We start from the raw sequence: 19740 nt of genomic DNA on the forward strand, positions 1-19740 counted from the left end.
GAGAGAGAGAGAGAGAGAGAGAGAGAGAGAGAGAGAGAGAGAGAGAGAGAGAGAGAGATGGAATAGTCTCTTCTTCAACCAATACTCATTGGTAACTTCCACTGCGCTGAGACATTATGCTGGGTGTGTTAGGTGTGGATGTGGACTTTAAGGTGTCCTTCTAGAATCTAGAAACCAATATAACTACTAAGAGTAGACAGCAGATAGTAGTTAGTACAGCTCTATGAGAGGAAAAAGCAGATCTAAGATGTTAATAGTTTCCGAAAGAAAGAAAACCATTACTCAGGCTGGAAGGGATTTGAAGAAGCATAATGTCATCTTAATTAATTTTCGTTAATTATTAACGAAAGGTACCTAGTCAAGAGAGTGTTGGCTACGTCTTGGACTGACATCTTAATTTGCTAGATTCCTTAGATGAATCTCTTAACATAGAGAGAGCTCCCTGAGACAAGAGACCTGGGGTGTGGGCCAAGGGGGGAGGTGAAATAGCCAAGTTACATTGTCAGCCTGGGTCCCCCCAAAAGTTGGCTGGATAAAGAAGGTGTGACTTACATTTACAGTAGAGTTTTGTTCACCTGTAAAGAAGAATGGGAAGATGGTATCCACGGGGGGAAAAAAAAATGAATGAACCTGGATCACCCTGTTAAGTGAAACAAGCCAGGTTCGGAAGGCATATTGTTTTCTATCCCGTGTGGAATTTAAAGGAAGGAAATGAGAGTAAAGGGGGTAGGGAGGGGCTTGCTAGTGATTTGGGAGGGGAAGGAGGAAGGGGAGGAAAGGAATAATAGGAAGATATTTATCCAAGGCATTGTTTAAAGTTCCTTATATGCATAGGTGGAAATGTCATTATGAAACCCATTGCTTTGTGCGATTTATATATAGTATACTAACTAGTGAGTATGTTACATGAGGGGCAGGGAGACAGCTTGCTGCAGAAGCCTGAGTTCAGAGCTCCCAAACCCATGTAAAAGCCAGGCACACTGGCATGCCTCCATGATCCCAGTGCTTCTGAGTTGCAGTGAGTGGGGTTAGGGAACCAAGACTCTAGAGTTTACTGGCTCAGCAATCTAACAGATCAGTGAGTTCTGGATTCAGTAAGAGACTCTGTCTTGGAAAAACAAGGTCGAAAACAATGAAGAAAGACAGCTGATGTCAACCTCTGGCCTCCACACATGCATGCTTGGGTAAATGCACCCATACACACCTATAACACACACACACACACACACACACACACACACACACACACACACAGACCCTCTAAATGAAAACTTGTAGAAAGAAAATAAAAGATGGGGTGGAAATGAAGCCAGGCATGAAGTCTGAGGACAGAGCACCAGCCTCCATTTACCTGTCCGCTATTGGCCAGGTCATCCACAGACAGGGTAGGGTCCAGGCGCAAGGACAGCCCGAAGTCACACAGGCAACAGGTCAAGTCGTTCTTCACTAGGATGTTAGAGCTCTTGAGGTCCCTGTGAACGATGGGCATCTTGGGCCTCCCACAAGGAGTGTGGTCACTGTGGAGATGAGCGATGCCCCGGGCCAGGGAGCTGCCCAGCTTCCGCAGGTCCTCCCAGCTGATGACATGCCTCGTGAGGTACTCCTGGAGGTTGCCCTTGGCGTGGAACGCTGTGATCAGCCAGTACTGCTTGCCCAGCTCCGTCTTCCGCTCCTCGGCCGTCAGGAACTGCAGGATGTTCTCATGCTTCAGGTTGGTGTCGGAGAAGATGTCCTTTTCCGTTTTCCACGAGGAGTACTCCTCGTAGGGGAAGATCTTGACAGCCACAGTCTCAAACTGCTCTGAGGTGTTCTGCTTCAGCTTGGCCTTGTAGACCTCGGCAAAGCGGCCCTTCCCCACCAGCGTGTCCAGCTCGATGGGCAGCAGCTCGGTGTTGTGGTTGATGTTGTTGGCACACGTGGAGCTGATGTCGGAGCGGTCATCCTCCAGGATGATGGCGCAGTTATCACTGAAATCCATGAGCTTCCGTGGCTTGCTGCTCTCCCAGGACGGGCTCAACTTCTGCTGCCGGTGGACACGATAGCAGTAGAAGATGACGATGACAGCTATGGCAATCCCCAGTGGAGGCAGGAGGCTGACGCCTGTCACTTGGATAATAACCAGCAACAGGTCAGGACTACTGGTGGTGTATTCTGAGGTGGAGGGAAGGCAGAGGGGAGAAGGCATTAGGCTCTGGAGGTGTGCATCACGCCTACCAGGAAGCAAGTCCATGATCATGTCTTTATGCACGGGAGCATCTGAGCTGGGCCCGAGGATGCTAGATAGGAATTCTTGCTAATGAGTCTACACCCTGCCACACCGTCCATCTCCTTCCCAGTGTGAAGCCGGGTCAGAGATGATCAGAATGCCATATAAACCCAAACTTGATGCATAAGGCATTGTGAGATACTAGCTCCAAGGCTCTTCCTCATGAGCAATCACATACAGGAAGGACAGAAATGGGGAGAGGGCTCCGCTGGTAAAGCACCTGCTCTGTGGACCTGCGCCAAACCTCCAAATGTAAACATGCACACACTTGTGATCCCAGCTTGGGGAAAATGGAGGCAGGCGGGTTTCTAAGGCTCACTTGTCAGTCAGTCTAGGGTTTCTAAGGCTCACTTGTCAGTCAGTCTAGCCAGATCAGTGAGTCTCGGGTCAACTGAGAGACCTTGCCCCTGAAAGGGTACATACCATTCCTAAGAAACACACTAGTGTCTGCATGCACACACTTGCACACTTGTGTGCCTGCAGACATACACACGTATATATGTGCGTACATGTACACACACACACACACACTCACACAGTTGACATAAGGTAGCAAGGCTTCCAAGACACCTTCTCTCTGTACCACCCAGGCACAGAGCTGATAGTCCCGGGTGGCCTGGATGTGGAGCAGAGCAGGAACAGGAGCAGGTGGGAATGTGGGAAGGGGCAAGGACAGTCCCTGTCTGAGATCATTCCACTCAAATACCTCCTATTCTTTAAACTTCAGGTCAAATGCCACTCTCTAAGAAAAGCTGGGGGAACTTAGTACGATGTATTTTGTGGTTCTACACCTTTCCATGTTTCCATGTCAGTACAATCAGGGCTGAGTGACTACAATGTACTAGACAATGCCTAAGGCTGAGGCACTGGGGATAGAGGTAGAAAGATATACATAACTGTTGCTTTCGAATGGTTGCTTCCATGCTCCCTGCTTCCCTCCCCCTCCCCCATCCTTGTCTCTATCGGCTCTTGTGTTTGAAAAACTTGATTCCCAGCTGCTGATGTTGTTTTGGAAGGTTATAGAACTTTCACCAAGTGGAACTGTACTCCCTAGAGACAGTGGGTCTTATAGGGCAGGTCTTAAGATATATAACCTGATTTTCTGTGACCTCCCCACTTCCTGTGGCTACAATACAATCAGGTTCTGCCAGCCAGCCTTCACCACTGTGACAGACCGTGCCCCTAAACACTGCAAACCGGAATAATTTCTTCCTTCCTTAATCTGATTCTGGGCAAGTCATTTGGTCACAGAAATACAAAAGTAACCAGTCCATACTAGTACTTGGTAAAACTGTAGATCACTGGCTCTCAACCTGTGGGTCATGACCTTTGAGGGTCAAAGGCTTGCCTGCCTAAGACCATTAGAAAACACTGATATTTACATTATGACTCATAGCAGTTGCAAAACTACAGTTATGAGGTAGCAATGAAAATACTGTTATGGTTGGATGTCACCACAGCATGAGGGGCTGCATTAAAGGGTCACAGCGTTAGGAAGGGTGAGAGCCACTGCTCTAGAGACTGCCACAATCCTGTTGCTCCTATTGATCCCAACTTTCAATTCACTCTGATTTTGACTCCTACGCAGACTACCTTGAAACACCAGCTCTGGGCCTGAGAAGCAGGAGGAGCAGTCACCTTATGTCCACTCAACATCCCTCTCTTTGCATTGCCTATGGTTGCTGATGATGATGCACACAACACACCAGGGACCTAATGATGTCTTATACACAGCTTTGGTTCACCTATCAGAGCTTTGATCATTTGTTATAGTTCTCTTGGGAAAAAGGACATGGTTCTTAATCTATAATGTGCAGAGGGTCATTGAAGACATCCGCACGAATGCCAGAATTCTAGTCGTGTGTTGTTCATCTTCCCATGAGGTGCTCATTAGTGAGCAGGCCTGAGTCTCTGACACTGTTTTTGTCGCATTCGCGGTTGTCTGCTCTAGGCATTAGGCATGCTGCTGTACTGTGTTGTCTTTAAGCTACTGAGTGGGGCAGTTGAGGCATGCACACAAATGCTGAGCCATGCGTCATTCCAGAAGGGAGTCAGGTATATGCTACAATGTATGAGTGAGGATGCTTATAGAAACATGGAGAGTACAGAAGCTGAGACAGTACTCAGCCACTTCAGTTACTGGGTCAGGGGTGAGTGATGAGAATTCAAGCCAGGCAGCTGGAAGATGGCTGAGGTATCTTAGAGGGAATGTGGTCCCTAACTGGCATTTGATCCATCCACTTAAAGAGACACTGTATGAAATGAAGGGAAGGGGGGCACACACACATGGGGTGTTCTGACTCACTGTCTTTTGGGTAAAATGTTTGTTGAACCCACTGACCAAACGCCAAGGCAGGAGTTCTGTCTGAGGCCACTTAAAACTAATGTAATCCAAACCTCAGGATTCCAGGAACCACATGGGGAACTCAGAGCCTTCTGAAGAGATACATGAACACACTTGAAAAACAGGAAAAAGAGGGCTGGAGATTAAGAGCATTTGCTATTCTTGCAAAGGACCTTGGTTTGGTTCCCAGTATCCACATACAACTGTCCCTAACTCTAAGTTCAGGGAATCTGGCACCCTCTTCTGGCCTTCACAGGCACCAAACACACATGCAGTGCATATATTTGCATGTAAGCAAAACACTGATACACACAAAATAAATCTTTAACAAAGTGCAAAAGATAGGCAATTTGGTGGTGGGTCCTTCAAAACACAAATTTTTATTAAGATTTATTTTATTTTTAGTTTCAATTAGGTGCAAGTGTTCGTGTGCGTGTGTGTGCGTGCATGCGCGCGCATTTGTGTGTGTGTGTGTGTGTGTGTGTGTGTGTGTGTGTGTGGTGTGTATGTGTGTGGGGGTGACTCCTCAGAGGCCAAAGAGGTGTCAGATGACTTGGAGCTGAAGTTATAGAGTAGTTCTGAGCAACCCTATATGGGTGTTGGGACCTGAACTCGGGTCAGCTGCAACAACAGAACGATCTTGACTACTGAACCCTAAAACACACATTCACCTGAGATGATAAGAAGTGGACACTCTTTATCTTAGGAGGTTAGAGCTTGACAGGATCAGCTAGGCCAGGGAATGAGAGGCAGAGGGAGTGGCGGCCATGACAACTAAACACACAAAATTAAAGAGAGACGAAACACTATTCAGGAGCCACCGAAATCATAGCCCATATCCCTACTACCTATGAACATGTTTGCATGGGAAGGCTCGCTTGTCCTAGCTCTCCCCTAGCCAGATCTACACAAAGCACCTTGTCATAAACTGGTTTGGCTAAGTGACTGTACGCTCCTCTCAGGACAGCAGGAGCTCCAAGGGGCAATGGCCAGGACATCTATTACCACTGAGATGTGTTAGCAATTAGCATAGGCTGGACCACTCCCATGATTTCCTGTTTGTGCTGTCAGATGGATAGAGCCTTATGTTCTAAAGCAGGCCGGGTTTAGCCAGCTTTTGTATGGTCTTATGACCAAGATAGCCTCTTCTCCTCCACCCCCCACCACAACTTTCAGCAGTTGTTGAACAGGGAGGTGAGGAGAAGGGAGAGAAAAGCCCTCTGTGGATTCTCTTAATAGGGACCTTCCTGCCATAAAGATCAGTTCTGCCCCATAAAGCCCAAAGTATTTACTATCTGGTACTATTTTGTAGAACAAAATCAGCACCCCCCCTATCCTATAAATGTTATTTTTAATACCCTGTTATACACTAGAAGAATTTGGAGAGACTTTACTTTGGTCCAATGTGAATATTTCTTTCCACATATAAGAAAATACAATTCAGACTTTTTAAACTGTTACCTGTATAACTTCTTAGCTGTGCCTCCAGTGCATTTAAATCATCTGCATGAAGCGCTCATTTGTTACTGAAGTTTATAACTCCCAGCTACTCACAGAAAAGGTCCTCTTCTTGCTCATGCCTATCTCTTTCTTCTAGTCTGAGGCAAGCGCCTACATTGAAATTCACATGTGGTGTTGACAGCAGAAGGTTCTAGAAGTCCCCTAGTCTAAGGCTAGAAACCAAAGCCTCACTTTCCTCTACAGTTTCCTGTAACCCTTTAAAAAAAAAAAAAACAAAAAAACCTACACATAAAATTCTCCCTCCCCCTCTCTCTGCGAGTGTGTGTCTCTCTCTGTGTGTGTGTGTATGTATTTGTGTGTGTAGTGACTGGATACCATTTGTCAATGTAGAAACTTCAAAGAGGAGGTGAAGGGAGTCACAATAACAATTCAGGCCGGAAGGAAGTTTTGGGATGTGGCTGTATCTAAATAAGAACCTCCCAGGCACGCCTCGGAGTTGACCTCTGGGCTTCCACTAGACAAAGAGAATTGTAGATATGGACGGGCACTGGGGTCAGCTTGGCTCAGAAACTCACATTAAGTGTTTCTTCCTGCCTATCCCCCCCAAAAGAGAGACTCCTGTGCTGGCTGAGTTCTCAGGACTTATACAATTCTTATATTTAATTGCCGGGAAAAGTCTACAGGGTAGAAACTGCTATTATTACAAGACCGTGTCCCAGAGGGGAGAACTAGCATTCAAGCTGTTTAATTTCCCAAGACTGACTCAGATAATAAGCAAGCCAATACTTGCAACAAGCTCTATTTGAACAGGGTTCTTAGCCTTATACCACGGTGTCTCTAAATGTCACCCGGATGACACACTGGTAAGACCCAGTGAAGAATGGCTTATGTAATGTCTCAGTTTGTATAGCCCTTGTCTTCACTGGAGGCGAGACCAAGCATTTGGGTGAGGAGATCCTCAGTGATAACTATCAATCACTTTTCTTTCTTATGTGTATGCGTGTTGGTCTGAATGAATACATACACAGCACTGGCGTTACAGAGCGTTGTGAGCCCTCATGTGAGTGCTGCCCCTGACCTGGTCCTCTGCAAGAGCAGCCGGTGCTGTTAACAACAGAGCCACACTGTCAGTTCTTGGATGGGACATCTAAAGGGCCATGTCAGAGGTACAGAAACTATGTCTCATTCTCAGTTATAAACCACGCTGGGGCACTGCCCCTGAGTTGGCACATTTTCTTGCTAGGAGAAGAGGGTCTGACACGAGAGAGCAATCTGGGGACTGCTTCAGGGCCTTACACACGTGGGGACTCAAGGCACACTTCTGAAATGATTAGACTCTCCCATGAAAGTTTCTTTTTACATAACATAAAAGTAGAGACAGCTCTGGGTAGAATTTTCTAAAGGTTCTTTGTAAAAAAAAGAGAGAGAGAAAGAAAGGAAATAAAAGAAAAAAGAAAGGCTCAATTTACAATAGCAAATGTTCTTAGCCTTGGCTTCGTGAGTGGAATGCAGTGGCTGCATGAACTTAATGAGCAAAAGGTCTCAGCTTCTCTGACCTTTAACTGAAATGTATGGTTTATATTCTTTTAAATAATTCTGTTATTTTATGTGTATGACTGCATGACTATATGTGCAGTGTGTGTGTGTGTGTGTATGTGTGTGTATGTGTGTGTATGTATGTATGTGTGTGTATGTGTATGTGTGTATATGTATGCATGTATATATGTGTATATATGTGTATGTGTGTGTATGCATGTGTGTATGTGTGTGTATGTGTGTGTATATGTGTGTATGTGTGTATATGTGTGTATGTGTGTATGTGTGTGTATGTGTGTATGTATGTGTATGTGGGTGTATGTGTGTGTGTATGTATGTGTATGTCTGTGTGTGTGTGTATATGTGTGTGTATGTGTGTATGTGTGTGTATGTCTGTGTATGTGTGTATATGTGTGTGTATGTGTGTATGTGTGTGTATGTATGTGTATGTGTGTGTGTGTGTGTATGTCTGTGTATGTGTGTGTGTGCATGTGTGTGTGTACAGTGCCCTTGGGGGTAAGTAGACAGCATTGGATGCTTTGGAATTGGAGTTACAGATGGTGGTAAGCTGCTTTGTGGGTGTCAGGAAAGAAACCTAGATCCTCTAACCCTGAGCACTGAGTGCTCTTAACTGCTTAGCCATCACTCCAGCACTGAAGTATCCTGAATCATTTCTTAGTATCTGCTGTCCCTACGATTACGTCAGCCGTTGGAATCATGCTCATAGCGTGCCTATTTGAGAGAGACACCTTGACAAATGCGTGATTTACTCCTCACTTGGATGTGTGTCCTTTCTTTTCAGATCTGCTGCTAGATCCTGCCCAGGCATTATCACAGAAATACATATTCATCTGTAAAAACATGAGGTCATTGCATTTGAGCTCTATAATATTTCAGACGCCTTTACAAGTCCCTCTGAGCACTTCTACAGGATTCATCTGTCTTCAATTAGTCCACAGCGCACACGCACAAGAAACAAAGTGCCCTTGGAAGAGGAGAAGGTCCCCAAGTGCTGGCCTCTCTGACAGTTTCCTACAGCAGAGTTAAGATCAACCCATCTTCCTGGGGTTCGGGGAGCAGAGGACACAGGTAGATCTGCTTGGATTGGTTTATGGCTTTCCACCAAAGCAACTGGGGTTTCTGTTCATGGCTTTGCTTAGCCTGGGAAGGAGCTCTGTGCTGTAGTGGGAAGCCCTCTGTGAGTCTCCTCTTAGGAAAGACAAGTAGCACACAGTGAGCTAGCTCTGTCAGGCAGGGCGCTAAGCTATGCCTGATGTGCAAGCATTGTGTTGCCTTACTTCCAACAGTCCTGAGTTGGATTCTGTTTTAGCTACACTATGGAGGTCGGTATTGTGTTTAGGCTGCTCATGACATGCTTCCTTGATAAAGATCCCTGCATCACCCGCCATAGGTGCTGAGTAAATCAATCAATCAATCAATCAATCAATCACCTATGGGGGGTGACGAGGTACTTGAGGCAGGGACTCAGGATAGGATGTTCTTCCATCTCTTGTTGTATCTCTAGTCCCACTTCCTTCCTGGACAATTACATACTTATCCTGTGGCTCCAGAAGATCACGGTGACATGTGAACATTATCACACTTCAAAGGTCAATGAGGTCTCTGCAAGAAGCTTTCTACATGCCCTGTCATGTTCTACACACCGGATCACCAAGGCAAGCAGAGAACCACCGCCCAGGTCCCTTTCTAGTGTACAGTTACACTAATGAATTTTCCCTCTAAATGCCTTCATTGGAATGGCTCAACCACTTTAAATATTAACAAAAGAGTCCATGTCTCAAATTCATCTATTTTCATCGGGCTGTGATCAAGACATAAATAACAATCCATTTAGAATTTTTGTCCTAGTTTTTATTTTTCGCTTTTGTGTTTGAGACTGTGTCTCATGTAGCTCAGGTTAGCTTCAAACTCAACATGTAGCCAGGGATGACCTTGACAGCCTCCCCTTCAGAGTGGTAGCATCCCAAGCATGCTACTCGTATGCAGTGTTGGGGGATGATCCAAGGCCTCAGGGCATGCCAAACAAGCAGCCTACCCAATGAACGGTACCCACGGGCCTCAACTTAGAGTGTTTTTGAGACCATGTTGGTCTCATTATTTGGTTTTACTAAGTCATTGTACTTTAAACCATTAGAGAATCTCAGTTTGAATTTCTTTTCAGACACTAGTATCAAATGTGGGCATGACAGGGCATACAAGAAGCCTGGAAAGTTGATTGTTTACATCTTCTGTGTGGTGTGGTGTGTGTGTGTGTGTGTGTGTGTGTGTGTGTGTGTGTGTGTGTATAAGTAGGTAGGTAGTTAAGTAGGCAGGCAGGCAGGTAGCTAGATTATAGGAGGATAGATAGGTAGACAGACAGACAGACATATGGGGAAAATGAGGGGGGAGAGTACACACTCTGCTATGCTGCTGTATATATATTTGACAATTCTAGAACTCACATATCTTGCTGCCATCACCTGGATCTTTAAGCATCTTGATGTCGTGGTGCAGAATCTCTTGGCACCTCCCATTCAAAGTGAGGTCCAGACCAGCAGCGTGAGCACACATCAGCTACATGCTCGTGGGAAAAGAAGCCTCCTTGCCTCTGTTCTAAATTATCATTACGTCCAGGTGTGCATTTGAACGTTCCCTAGATGGCTCCTCCTTTCCCAAAGCTAGAGTAGCTTTCTTGGTGTTCTGCCAGAGACGATGTATTCCTAAAACCAAGTCTCTTTGTGGCTTCACTGGCAGAGTGCTGGCACAACTGTACTCAGTCTGACCAACAAGAAAACAACCCCCAAGAAGATTCCAGTCAATTAAGCAGCAGAGAAGTGTGGGACGAGATAGGATTCCCCATTCAACCTCTCAAATGAAAAGCAAGCAAATTCAAGCAAACAATTAAACATGATTTTAATTAAGCGACAGGAGAATAAACTGGCTGGAGTCACAGGACCAACTTTAACGGGCACCGTGGCGACAGTGCTGCTAAGCATTCTGGGTAGATTTTGAGAATATTTCTTTCCCTGTAATGAGGGGAGAAGCCTTCCCTCCGTGCACTTTAATTCCTGCTGCAAGTATGGCAAGCTGAACCATCCCTCTGCTCCCCTTCCTACCCAACAGTCTCCTTTCTTCTTCACTCTGCTTAAATAAAGCTGAGTAGAGTGCAAAAGCCTCCTCTGTGGACAAAACCTCAATGCCATTTTAGCCATGGTTGGCACAAAGTTCAAATCCTGGGACATTTCAGAGTCACTCTTTATGGGTGCTGGGAGATACCTCAGACGGTGAAGTGCATGCCTTGGAAGAAGGAACCCCTGAGTTCAAACCTCAGAACTCACATTAAAAAGCTGGGAATGGTGACCTGTGCTTGCAATCCCAGTGGTAGGCAGGCAGCAAGAAGTGCACCCCGGGCCTCCGACCAGCCAACCTTGCCCACCAGGCAAGTAGCAGGCCAGTGGGAGACTGTACTTCAAAAAGAAATGCTTGACAATGTGTGAGGAATCTGATGCTGTCCTCTGGTCTCCATATGTACACACACACACACACACGCTGGTCTCCATATGTATACACACACACACACACACACACACACACACACACACATTTGGTATTGGAGTTAGCAGTTAGGAAACTGGGAAAGGGGGCTGATTCTCCACAGCATGGCTTAGAACTGAACTGTTAGCCTTTAAGCCAGAGACCCTCAAAGAGCATGCCACTCTAAGATTAAAAGTTGAGCAAGAGCAGCTTGAGCTTAGAGCTGAACCAACCGGAAGGCAGCTGATCACCGACCTGCAGCAAAAACGTAACCTAACAACAAGTACTGTTAGATATTTCTCGCCACCCACAGCACACACACCTGGGTTAGTAGTCCAAAGAAAAGACTTTAAGCACAAAGCTAATGCCAACAGTGATAGAGTGTGGTTATTTCTTCATGTACTAGCTCAGGGTCTATGCCCAGAAACCTCCAACATACTGATTCAACGTAACCCCTTTTTATTGTTAACACTGTCAATCCGCAGGCTCTACAACTGCCGACAGGATAAGGCTTTGGGCGTGTGCGTGGGCATGTGTGTGTGTGCGTGTGCGTGTGTGTTTCCAGACTGGGTTTATAGGGGCTGGAAGAGCCACCCTGAACATGGGCAGCATGCTACCATGGGCTGGGGTCCTGAGCACTGGGGATTGTTTCTTTCTGCTCACTGACCCAGAATGTGCTGTGACCTTAGTCTGGTCCCTCCATCATTTTTCTGGTTGCCTGTCTCCTGCCAGTGCTCAGGAATCCTAAAGGCAGAGACACACTGACGTCAGGAGGCGGGGTTATCATCTTCTCCAGGGAGCTGGGTCAGCGTTGGAAAAGGCTGTGCACTATAAATATCATCAGTGTTTTCAGCAGTACCAGGTATTGCCCAGTACTTTACACCCTAAACTGTGACCCTGTTGCCTGGGTACCTTCTAGGTCCTTGTCATCACGTCCCTATTCACATTCTCAAGGTTTGTTCTAAAGTCATGGACGCTTGTCTTCTGCTGACCCAGGGCCTCACTGAACTAACTTCTAATTAGTAGAAAACATAATCCTGTTCCGATCAAGATTAGCCAGCAGAGATAACGAGGCTTGCCTGTTTTCTCCTTAATCATAAACTGAATTTTGGCTCCCTCTGTGTGGATGGCCTCTACCCACTAAGGTCGCTCTGTCTGGAATACACAGGGAATACAAAGAAAGACAAAGACTCTAGCAGAACAACTATTCTGGGTCCAGAGATTCCTGGTGTTGGCTACATGCTGGCATATCCTGGGGGCTTAGAGAAAATGTTTGTGGTGCAGGCCTTTAATCTCAGCACTTGGGAGGCAGAGGCAGGCAGATTTCTGAGTTCCAGGACAGCCAGGGCTACACAGAGAAACCCTGTCTAGAAAGAAAGAAAGAAAGAAAGAAAGAAAGAAAGAAAGAAAGAAAGAAAGAAAGAAAGAAAAGAAGGGAGGGAGGGAGGGAGGGAGGGAGGGAGGGAAGGAGAGAGGAAGGAAGGAAGGAAGGAAGGAAGGAAGGAAGGAAGGAAGGAAGGAAGGAAGGAAGGAAGGAAGGGACGTTCCTGATACCAGGTCAGAGACCAGCTAAGCCAGAACCTGCACAACTAATGTAGAATTTATGAATCACCTTGGAGTTGAACACTGCAGCCCAGGCAGTTATGTGGACCTGACTGGGAAAACAGAAGCAATTTCTGAGTTTCAGATCCATTGTGTATGAAATGATACTAGGTTAGGCTTGTCTGGGACTGGAGCTACAGGCAGGGGTGAGTCACCTGACCTGGGTGCTAAGAACTGACCCTGGATCCTCTGCAAGAGCCACAAGTGCTCTATAGTAACCACTGAGCCGTTCAGGCCCACACATAGCTTTCCTTACATGAGAAGGACAAATGCAAACTGTTTTATTTAAAGTCAGCGTTTTTTATAGTGTGTATATGAGTGTGAGCTGGTGCATAGCCATGAGACAAGAGTCCACCTAATGTGTTCCTCAAGAGTTACCCGCCTTGCTTTTTAATCAGAGTCTCTTGCTGGCCTGGAGCTCAGGAAGTGAGCAGAGCTGAGTGAGTGTGCCCAGGGGATCTTCCTATCCTGCCTCCCCCTCCCCAGGACTGCATGCAAATGACACCACACTCAGGGTTCTAATGTGGGTTCTCAGTCCCTACCACCTTTACTGACTAAGCCATCTTCCCCAGCTAGGTTATCGTTACTTTTAATAGACATAATGAATAAGCAAAAAGGGTTTACATAACAGTAGGCCGGAGCAGCTTCCTGTCTGAGAAGCCTTCCAAAGCCAGGTGGCCAGGCTATATGTAGAGAAGTTCGGATTGCACACCGCTGGAATTCAGCCCGGGTAGGAATAGAAACCAGTTCACAGAGTTGGCCCAGCTTCTTGGAGCACTTTTTTTCTGTGTGTGCACAGTTCCACAGCAGCCATTTTACAATCACCCACAGGTGTGGAGGCTGTAGGACACATATGGACGAGTTGGGTGGAACATAAACTTACAGCCACTGCTGTAGCAAGCCCTGGGGTCGTTGCTGCAGTGACCACTCCTATCTAGTAGATGAGCACAGGGCAGGCTGGGCACACACCGGATACCCTGTGTGCCCCACAATGACTCATGGAGAATGGGGTTCTACAAGTGCATGCTCACCCCCCACCCCCGCTACCACCACAGCTAGCTTCAGAACACCCACCTTGGGAAAAAAGTTTACAAAAAGGAGCTGTTTTTACCTTGAGTTACCTCATACACACCCTATGCTGGGCCTGACTGAGTTGTGGTGCAGTTTGTGTACTTCTTTGTCCAGATTCGGGTTGTGCAGAAGGATTTGGGATATGATCTCCAGCCAAGGTTTATACCCAGCCAGAGGCTCTCTCAGCCCTGGGTCAGCAGTCAAATGATGGAATAGTGTTCTGGGAGACAACTGCACTCGCTGATTTCAATCTACAGTTTTCTACATACTGTAACAATTTTTCTCAACCACATTTTCACACCTCTTCCTTCCTTCCTTCCTTCCTTCCTTCCTTCCTTCCTTCCTTCCTTCCCTCCTTTCTTTTAAATTCTGCATTTAGTCCAGAAAGTAAATCTGCCTTGTTTCCTCTCAAAGCTAAGATGCACAGCTGGAATGCAGCTGTTCTGAGGACCCAGTGCCCAATCTGAAGGCAGAGGCCACGCCCAGGCTTGCCACAGCCCACCTTGCTCTTCTCAGGGTTTGTGTGCAGGTCCTAAAGGGCCTGGGATGTAGCTCAGTTGGTGGAGTGCTTGCTAGCCCCGCACGTAGGGTGCCCTCAGTTGATTCCCCAAACCCCAGGCTTGGTAGAGCAGCCTATAATCTCAGTACCTCAGAGCGGAGGCAGGGAAAGCAGAGAGGTCGAGGCCAGGACTGGGACTATAGTGCAGTTGGCAGAGCACGAGCCTTAGCATTCATGAGGCTGTGGGCTGGATCCCGAGCAGGTCAGAAACTGGGCCTGGTGGCACAGAACTGCCATCTAGGCACTCAAGATGGAGAGGCAGGAGAAGTTCAAGGCCATCCTCAACTACGTAAAAGAATCAAAACCAGCCTGGGCTGTATGAGAATCTGTCTCAAAACCCAGAACCAAACCAAAGACGACAACAATAACAGCAGCAAAAACCTCAATTTCTTCTAAGAAGCTGGTCGCCCGGTGCTGGGGCTGGGGCTGGGCAGCCTCAAGGTGAGATCAGGGTGCAGGGGACAACACTTCTGAACTGCTCTCACTTGGAAGGCCCTGAAGTCAGCCAAGTGTGCAAGGCATCTGGTGCACACAGAATGGGCTCACTGGATGGCGTGAAGCCCCACCATTAAAGCTGCGGCGGGCCCAGAGGGAACCAGCTGGCTGAGATGTTCTGCTAGCAAAGTTAAACATAGACAGGAAACCACATGTCTGATACTGTTTGGGGGTGGGGCGGGGAGGGGGGAGAAAAAGAAAAAAAAATCTTTGTCTTCCTGCCAGAGTGAGGCTCACAAACCAAAAGGCTGGTTTAGTTGAAAAAAAAAAAAAAGAAATTCTACAACAGAGAGGAAGGAATGAAGCGCCGTGGTTAGGAGACCCTGCTTTCCTCCCATCTCTCAGCACCTCAGGTGAACCTACATGATGTCTCCATGCTAACCGCTAAAGTCTGCATGCAGCGGTGGGTGTGCAAGCCAGCAGAGCACACAGCTACGTGACACAGAGGACTGCTTCCCTACAGAATCGGAAAGGTTGCACTTGGAGTCAGAAGTGGTTTGGAAAGTCCTGGTTTCCTTTTTTAAAAAGATATTTATTTTGTGTGTGCCTCTCTCTCTCTCTCTCTCTCTCTCTCTCTCTCTCTNTNTGTGTGTGTGTGTGTGTGTGTGTGTGTGTGTGTACTCAAGTAACAAATTAAAAAAGAATCTGAAATTTGAGAGTGAGAGAGTGCATAGGAGAATCTGGAGGGAGAAAAGGGAAGGGAAAAATGATGTAATTACATTATAATTTCAGAACGTAAATTATTATTTAAAAAGAGGAAGAACTCTCCCTAGGCAGAGAGCACATGGAACTTCTTACTTCCACCAGCAGAAGCATCCACCCTTCAGCCAACGGCTGGATACAACCATATGTAGCCAAGAAGAGCCACTATAAGCCACCCAACATATACCTACTTAAATCATATTTCTTTTGAGATAAAGTCTCAAGTAGCTCAGGCTGGCCTTGAACTCAGATTCTGACCTTCCTGCCTCCACCTTCTGAGTGTTGGTATTATAGGTGACTACTATGCTCTTGACAGTTACACGGCTTCAGAGGGGCCACAGCAGGCCAGACAGTTCCACGTGATGTTTATTGGGAGAGAGGGGGCAGCAGAAAGAGAACGGGGGAAGAGAACGAGAGATGGGGGGTTTTCTTTATATATGGGTGATGACTTAATTACAGGTAGAGGTGGGAGGTGAGCCAAGTGGACTCAGAGAATATGGCGACTGATGCCTTGGTAACAGGTCTGTGGGTCCTGCCTATGTGATAGCACGGTTTCAGAGTCCTTATGCCAATCAACAGTGAGGGACAGCATTCTTTAGTGTATGTCATGTTGGGGCTCAAACTCAGGGCCTCATACATGGTAAACGAACACTCTCCCAAATGAGTTATATCCCCAGCCATGATCTAAAAAATTCTCATTTTTGCGATTTCTTTTTCTTAATCCACAGCAATGTTCTCAGTGATGAGCTCTATACATGACAATGCCATATTCAGTGTCAAAGCAAGTGACAGACAGCCCATAAGTTAATGCAGCACAGCATCCTCTACGGCCTTCTCCTCCACAATACCAAGCCATAGTGAGGGTGACCTGTGATACACTGCTTTTCACCTGAACACCGTTCAGATGGGGAAGCATCAGGGCAGGGCGAACACGCAACCTGTATGACCCAGTCACCCGAGGACAACCGCGACGCAGCAAGAGAAACCTTACACGGGCCAAGTCTGCGCTTGCGCTGCTACGCTCTCCAAGCTCAGAGACTTGTTCATCCTCTCAGCATCCCATAAGCTCACCATCCATTCTTCCTGCCTCTATCTGTGTGTGTGCATGTGCGCATGTATGGGGATGGGACATGTATGTGAGCGGCCATGCATGTGAAGGCCCCAGGTGGATGTTTGTATTGTGTGTAAAGGGGTATGTGTGAGTGAGTGCTTGCATGAGCACACACACATATGAGTGAGCATTGGAAGTCCCAAGGTAGACGTCGGGAAGCTGTCCTCTATCACTCTTCCACTGTAGGCATGAAGCACTGTCTCTCTGTTTAGCCCAGAGCTTGCCAATACAGCTAGTCTCAAATGGCTGATTTGTTAGGAGAAATAAGAAATAAAGGATCATTTTCCCAGGCATGGTGGTTGGTAGACACTTTTAACTCTGGTACTCTGTAAGCAGAGGCAAGTGGATCTCTGTGATTGTCAAACCAGCTTGGTTTATATAGTGAGTTCCAAACTAGCCAGGACTACATGAGGAGATCCAATGTCCAAAAGAAGAGTCCTGTGGAATATTCCCAACAGGTCCTATGGAATAGCAGCAAGCCCACTTGTAACTACTGAGCCATGGTTTCAGTGATACCACCAGGGCTCTGATGGTTCAGTGTCCCTGAGTCCCTGTGATGAAGCAGATGTTGGAGGCACTAAATGGGCTTGTGTGCCCCATTCAGATGTGATCCCGGGTTGGGCTGCCCCAATCAGAAGCATACTCCTTATCAAGGAGGCACAAGTAAGGCAGGAGTGTTCTCTGGAGTTCTCTAGAAGAGCTACGCCCCTGCTGCAGATCAGAAGAGCCACTGACTAGTGACTCTGAGCTTGCCAATGGTTGGGCTAGAATGCTACAGGTGTAGATTGAAGATTATCTTAGGATATCTTTTGTTCCCCTCGTCACTTTTTGTCACTAACCTCAGGATCTGACCTGATATCCTTTGAGGAGCAGGTAGAACCTTTGGAATGAGTGAAGTGACTCACAGACCTCTCTCTTCCAGCATCTCAGAAACTATGACAGCATCAGGTTGAACCTAAAACCATTGGGAGAGATTTCTCCACTCTGCCATAGCCAGTCTGCCTGCTGCCCACCCCACCCACGCGATGCACTTACTAAATAATCTCAATATTTAGCTGCCTTCTGTTCTAGAACTATATAGTTTTTCAGGTCAAACTGAATTTGTGCTTCCAGATCATACTCATTTCTCCTTCTCTCAGAATAAACACTCTTTAATTCCTTTTGGAGCAAGAGATGTTGTGTTGATGAATTTGAATTTTCTATTTGTTGTCTGGTTTTTGTCAACTTAACACATGCTAAAGGCACTTAAGAGGAAAGAACTTCTACTGAGGAACTGCCTCCATTAGATTGGCCTGTGGGTGTGTCTTAATTACTGATGTGGAGGGCCCAGCCCACCATGGCCAATGCCTCCCTGGTGGTCCTGTGTATAAAAAGCAGACTGAGCACACTGGGAGAACAAGATGATCAGAAGTATCTCCTCATGGCTTCTGCTTCAGTGCCTACCTTGAAGATCCAGCCTTGAGTCCCTGCCCCGACTTCCCTCAGGGATGAATTAATGATGTAAGCCAAATAAACCCTTTTCTCCTCAAGTTGCTTTTGGTTGTGGTCTTTTTCACAGCAAGAGAAACCTAAGTAGGACAGCTGTGTTTTTACAAAGATGGCCTCTGTGACAGCTTCCGGGGACTCTGGAGTCCTGACAATAACCCAGAGATGCAGTCAAGAGCACTAAGCCAGAAGCACTGAGTGGCCAGGCAGCCCTGAGCAAGCTTTCTGTGGAAATAAAGAAGCTGAGCGGAAGGGACTAGCTTGGAGCGTGATTACTCTAGTCACGGGTCTGAAAGGCACAGAAAGCCCTCCCACTCTTATTTAGCAGCTTCCTGCTGTGATCCTGAGTCAAAACAGGAACAAACGTGCCTAATTTGTAATATTATCCAGCAATGTAAGGGCTGTGGTTAGCTTTGATTAGAGATCCTCGACTCAGCAGGCTCCCTTTGACTGGGGAAGGTATGTGGGGAGAGAGGAGGCATTGAAAGAGGCACAGATTAAAACAGAGCAAGCCTTTCCAGTGTGCCCTCTGTGTGTTCCCTCTGCTTCTGCTGTTTTCTCGTCTTCCTTCTCCTTGGCCAATGCAGGATGCACTGAAGCCACCAGACATCACACAAAGCCTGCTGCCATGGGGGACTGGTAGGAGATGCCAGAGAAAGCAAAGACCCAATTTAAAAAAAAAAAAAAAACATTTCCAGACATGCCCAGCCTTTTGACAGTGTGAACTACAAAGTTCATGCTGGAGAACCATGCAATCAGTCTCGCCCCAAGAAAAATAATAAACAAATCACAAAACACATCTTACAAAGTTTTAAGGATGTTTAAGGATATTGCTTTGGTCTCTAGTCATAGCTACCCTGGTGCACATGGAGCCTGCAGGCTGCAGGTTGGGGATACCTGGATGGCCTTCTGACTAGATGACAAGGTCTCTCTGTAATCTGTCCCTTCCTCTGAAAGGACTGGCATGTAGCAGGTAGGTAGGTTAAAAAATAAAATAAAATAAAAGAGTTGCCAATCTCTCTGCTTGTCTGTCTGCCTGTCCATAGATTGCCCATACACACACACACACACACACACACACACACACACACACACACACCTAGAGGTTGGGGCATCTGGAATAGTAACATCATGCCTTCAAACACTGAGGGCACCCAACATCCATACTTTAAAGGATTTGTGTCAAGGTTATGGCTATTGATTTTAATTGGAAGTCACAAAACATAGGCAGGGAAAAAAATCAGATTTTAAACAGCAAGAATATGAGCCCCAGTAGGACCTCTTTGCCAAAGGGCATGAGGGAAGCTACTGGGAGTCAGAGAGAGGCGGGTCTCTCTAGACCATGGAGCTGTTGGTCCATTGTGCACATTCCTTCAGCTCCAGCAACCTGGCTTTTCAAAGGCTGGTTTTTTTTTTTTTGTTTGTTTGTTTTGTTTTGTTTTTTTTTTTCAAGGAAATAATAGATGAAGGAAAGGAACATTTAAAACCAACATGATGTCAACGAGTAACCATGCCTGCAATCTCTGCACTCAGGAGACTGAGGCAGGAGGATTCCAAATTTGAGGCCAACCTGG

The 19740-nt window shown here is 46.6% G+C and overlaps 1 protein-coding gene across 2 annotated transcripts in view; it reads right to left on the reverse strand.

Moving 5' to 3' along the window:
• Tgfbr2 (transforming growth factor beta receptor 2) overlaps positions 1 to 19740 on the reverse strand; it is an 88020-nt gene that overhangs the window by 20909 nt on the left and 47371 nt on the right. For both annotated transcript variants that reach the window (XM_021206647.2, XM_021206646.2), the window contains one exon: positions 1352 to 2151. In XM_021206647.2, coding sequence (XP_021062306.1) covers positions 1352 to 2151 — 800 coding nt within the window. The remainder of the gene's footprint in view (positions 1 to 1351; positions 2152 to 19740) is intronic.

The sequence above is a fragment of the Mus pahari genome, chromosome 10, assembly GCF_900095145.1.
Source record: "Mus pahari chromosome 10, PAHARI_EIJ_v1.1, whole genome shotgun sequence".
In the NCBI taxonomy this organism is placed as follows: domain Eukaryota; kingdom Metazoa; phylum Chordata; class Mammalia; order Rodentia; family Muridae; genus Mus; species Mus pahari.